Here is a 3287-nt window from a genome sequence, read left to right on the forward strand (position 1 = left end):
CACATTTTAGGTTTGAATTCCTTAAGAAGCACCTTCTCACATGAGGAATGGTTGGAAGTCTGTGACTTCAGTGATAAAGAGTAACTTAAAATTACAAATGCAGGCCAGGTGCGATGGCTCACACCTGTAATCCTAGCACTTTGGGAGGCTGAGGCGGGTGGATCACAAAGTAAGGAGATCGAGACCATCCTGGCTAACACGGTGAAACCCCGGCTCTACTAAAAATACAAAAAATTAGCTGGGTGTGGTGGCAGATGCCTGTAGTCCCAGCTACTTGGGAGGCTGAGCCAGGAGAATGGCGTGAACCCGGGAGGTGACGCTTGCAGTGAGCAGAGATCGTGCCACTGCACTCCAGCAGGGTGACAGAGCGAGACTCAGTCTCAAAAAAAAAAAAAAATTGCAAATATAAACTTGGTTGGAATTCTCTTACCAAATCATTTTTCTGAAATACAAAAAATTAGCTGGGCGTGGTGGCGGGTGCCTGTAGTCCCAGCTACTTGGGAGGCTGAGGCAGGAGAATGGCGTGAACCCGGGAGGTGACGCTTGCAGTGAGCAGAGATCGTGCCAGTGCACTCCAGCAGGGTGACAGAGCGAGACTTAGTCTCAAAAAAAAAAAAAAATTGCAAATATAAACTTGGTTGGAATTCTCTTACCAAATCATTTTTCTGAACCGTGGTTGTCATGCTGTGCTTTTGCCAGTGTGGACAACAAAGTGAGGGAAAAAGTAGAAAAATGTTTTAAGATATTTTAGTGTTCTTAAGAATACAGTTGAATTAGATTAGGACTTGGTCATTAATTCTTAGTTTTGTCATTTTGTTTTACCTGTGTGTATTTATTTATTAGGTTCTTGAGTTAAAAAGTCAAAGGAAAACAGACAGTGCTGAAATCAGCATTAAGATTCAGATGACAAAGATCCTGGAGCCTTGCTCTGACCTGTGCATTCCCTTCTACAATGTTGTTTTCCGTCGGTAAGGAAACAGCTGAAGTTCTGTTGTCCTTTAACTTCAGTCTTGTATTTGCAGTAATGTTCTTCAAGATGCTTGGATGGAAATACGTGACAGTGTATTCTAGATGGCTTTGGAAGCATTTAATGAATAAATGGATGGTATTGGGGCTTACTCAAAAATTATCTCACAAGTGGTAGACCAGATTTGAATATATGAAATTAGGTTTGGAGGTAGATGGTTAGGAGAATGAGTTCCTCTGGGTGTGTTCAGGAACTTTGACAGCAGCTGTTTATAGTGCATATTTAATGGTGACAGTAACAAGGGGGCTACTTAAAGAGGTTGTGTGTAAAAATATTTGCTGGAAGGATTTTTTTTCAGTCTCTTGAATTTTTGAATTACAGATAGCTCATAATTGTTTAACTTCTTTTGAAACATCCTGATTTTCATACAGCCGCTATTCTCAAACTACCTCTTATTTAATGAAACACAGAACCTAATTTCTTTTTTTTATTTTTATTTTGAGACAGAGTCTTGTTCTGTCGCCAGGCGGTGGTGCAGTGGTGTAATATTGGCTCACTGCAACCTCCGACTCCCTGGTTCAAGCAATTCTCCTGCCTCAGTCTCCTGAGTAGCTGGGATTACAGGCATGCGGCGCCACGCCTGGCTAATTTTTATATTTTTAATAGAGATGATGTTTCATTATGTTGACCAGGAGGGTCTTGATCTCACTTGATCCATCCGCCTCAGCCTCCCAAAGTGCTGGGATTACAGGTGTAAGCCACCGCACCCGGCCCACAGAACCTAATTTCTACCTAGTAAGCTGAACTACCAGGAAAAAAACGTAACTCGCTTTGCCACACTGTTATTCACAAACTTAGCGATGTGCTCTCTTGCATTCTTCATAGTTAATGGTGAAAAGTAATGTACATCAAACCTGGGAAATCAACTCAGTGTTTGGTCAGCTAGTAAGTGGAAAAGACTGCTGTTGTTTTGCTTTACTTTTTCAGTCAAATGCTTTGGCAGTTTTTGGTTTTCTTTTAGCAAGATTGTTCTCAACATAAAAGCTGTCTTCTGCAAAGAGCACAAATATTTCTAACCATTCAGACTTCCAAAGGCAAATGTAGCTAAGAATAATGGAACATAATTTTATTACTCTTCTATTAGAAAACTCATACTTGCTTTTTATTTCAGGGTAATGAAACTTTTAGATATGAAGCTTGTGGGGAGAAACTTTTATGACCCTACAAGTGCTATGGTACTACAGCAACACAGGTTGGTGCTTTTTTCCCCTTCCTCACTTTTGAATGTTCTGGAAAGAAATTTTCCATTACAACCATTGTATTTAGTACCATAATCTCAGCAGTAGTTTATGGTAGTGAATACAATTTATCAACTAAATCTCTTCCTTAGTTTGGTTTTTCAGTAAGTTTGCAATGATGTCAGTTAACTTAGTTTCCTGAGGCTTTCTCATTACTATTAGGGAAGGGCAGTATGACCTCAAAGTATTGTTCACATGGGGGCATGGAAGTATATGTGTTCTTTGAAAATCCTACAGTTAAGACCACCTCTCTCTCCAGATTGCAGATCTGGCCAGGCTATGCAGCTAGCATCCGAAGGACAGATGGAGGGCTCTTCCTGCTAGCTGATGTCTCCCATAAGGTCATTCGAAATGACTCTGTGCTGGATGTCATGTGAGTGAATAGTGGGATCTATCTTGAACTTGCTGATGATTTTCTGAAAAGTTCAGTAACAGCTGGTAATAATACACATTAGACATTGTTCTCTTTTTTTTTTTCCCCCCAGAGACAGGGTCTTGTTTGTCACCCTGGGTGGAATACAGTCGTTTGATCATAGCTCACTGTAACCCTGAACTCCTGGGTTCAAGTGATCCTACCACCTCAGCTTTCCGAGTAGTCAGGACTACAGGTGTGCTACCACGCCCAGCTAATTTTTAATTTTTTTTTTTTTTTGTAGAGACAGGGTCTTGCTATGTTTCCCAGTCAGGTCTTGAACTCCTGGCTTCAGGGGACCCTCTTACCTCAGCCTTTCAAAGTGTTGGGATTATAGGCATGAGCCATGGTACCCAGCCCTGTTTAGATTTTTAGTTGTAGAATAACTACACTGAATATATGTGCCCTTGTCCCTAGTCATACTGAGATAAGCATCTGAATAGACATCTGCTATGCTTTGAGAAGGAGTTTTATTTAAATTTGTGGTTAGGAGAACTTGGTTTGATATATGCACGTGCTGAGTTTGCATATAATAATACACAATGTATGTGTTACTGTAGTGAATACAGATGTATATAATTTTTTTTTAATTGAGACAGAGTCTCACTCT

General features: G+C 40.5%; 1 protein-coding gene across 1 annotated transcript in view; it reads left to right on the forward strand.

Annotated features, from left to right (window-relative positions):
• PIWIL2 (piwi-like RNA-mediated gene silencing 2) overlaps nucleotides 1-3287 on the forward strand; it is a 51307-nt gene that overhangs the window by 16049 nt on the left and 31971 nt on the right. Inside the window, exons 9-10 of the mRNA XM_011968847.1 lie at nucleotides 2139-2219; nucleotides 2525-2638. Coding sequence (XP_011824237.1) covers nucleotides 2139-2219; nucleotides 2525-2638 — 195 coding nt within the window. The remainder of the gene's footprint in view (nucleotides 1-2138; nucleotides 2220-2524; nucleotides 2639-3287) is intronic.

Source organism: Mandrillus leucophaeus, unplaced genomic scaffold (genome assembly GCF_000951045.1).
Source record: "Mandrillus leucophaeus isolate KB7577 unplaced genomic scaffold, Mleu.le_1.0 Scaffold86, whole genome shotgun sequence".
In the NCBI taxonomy this organism is placed as follows: Eukaryota; Metazoa; Chordata; class Mammalia; order Primates; family Cercopithecidae; genus Mandrillus; species Mandrillus leucophaeus.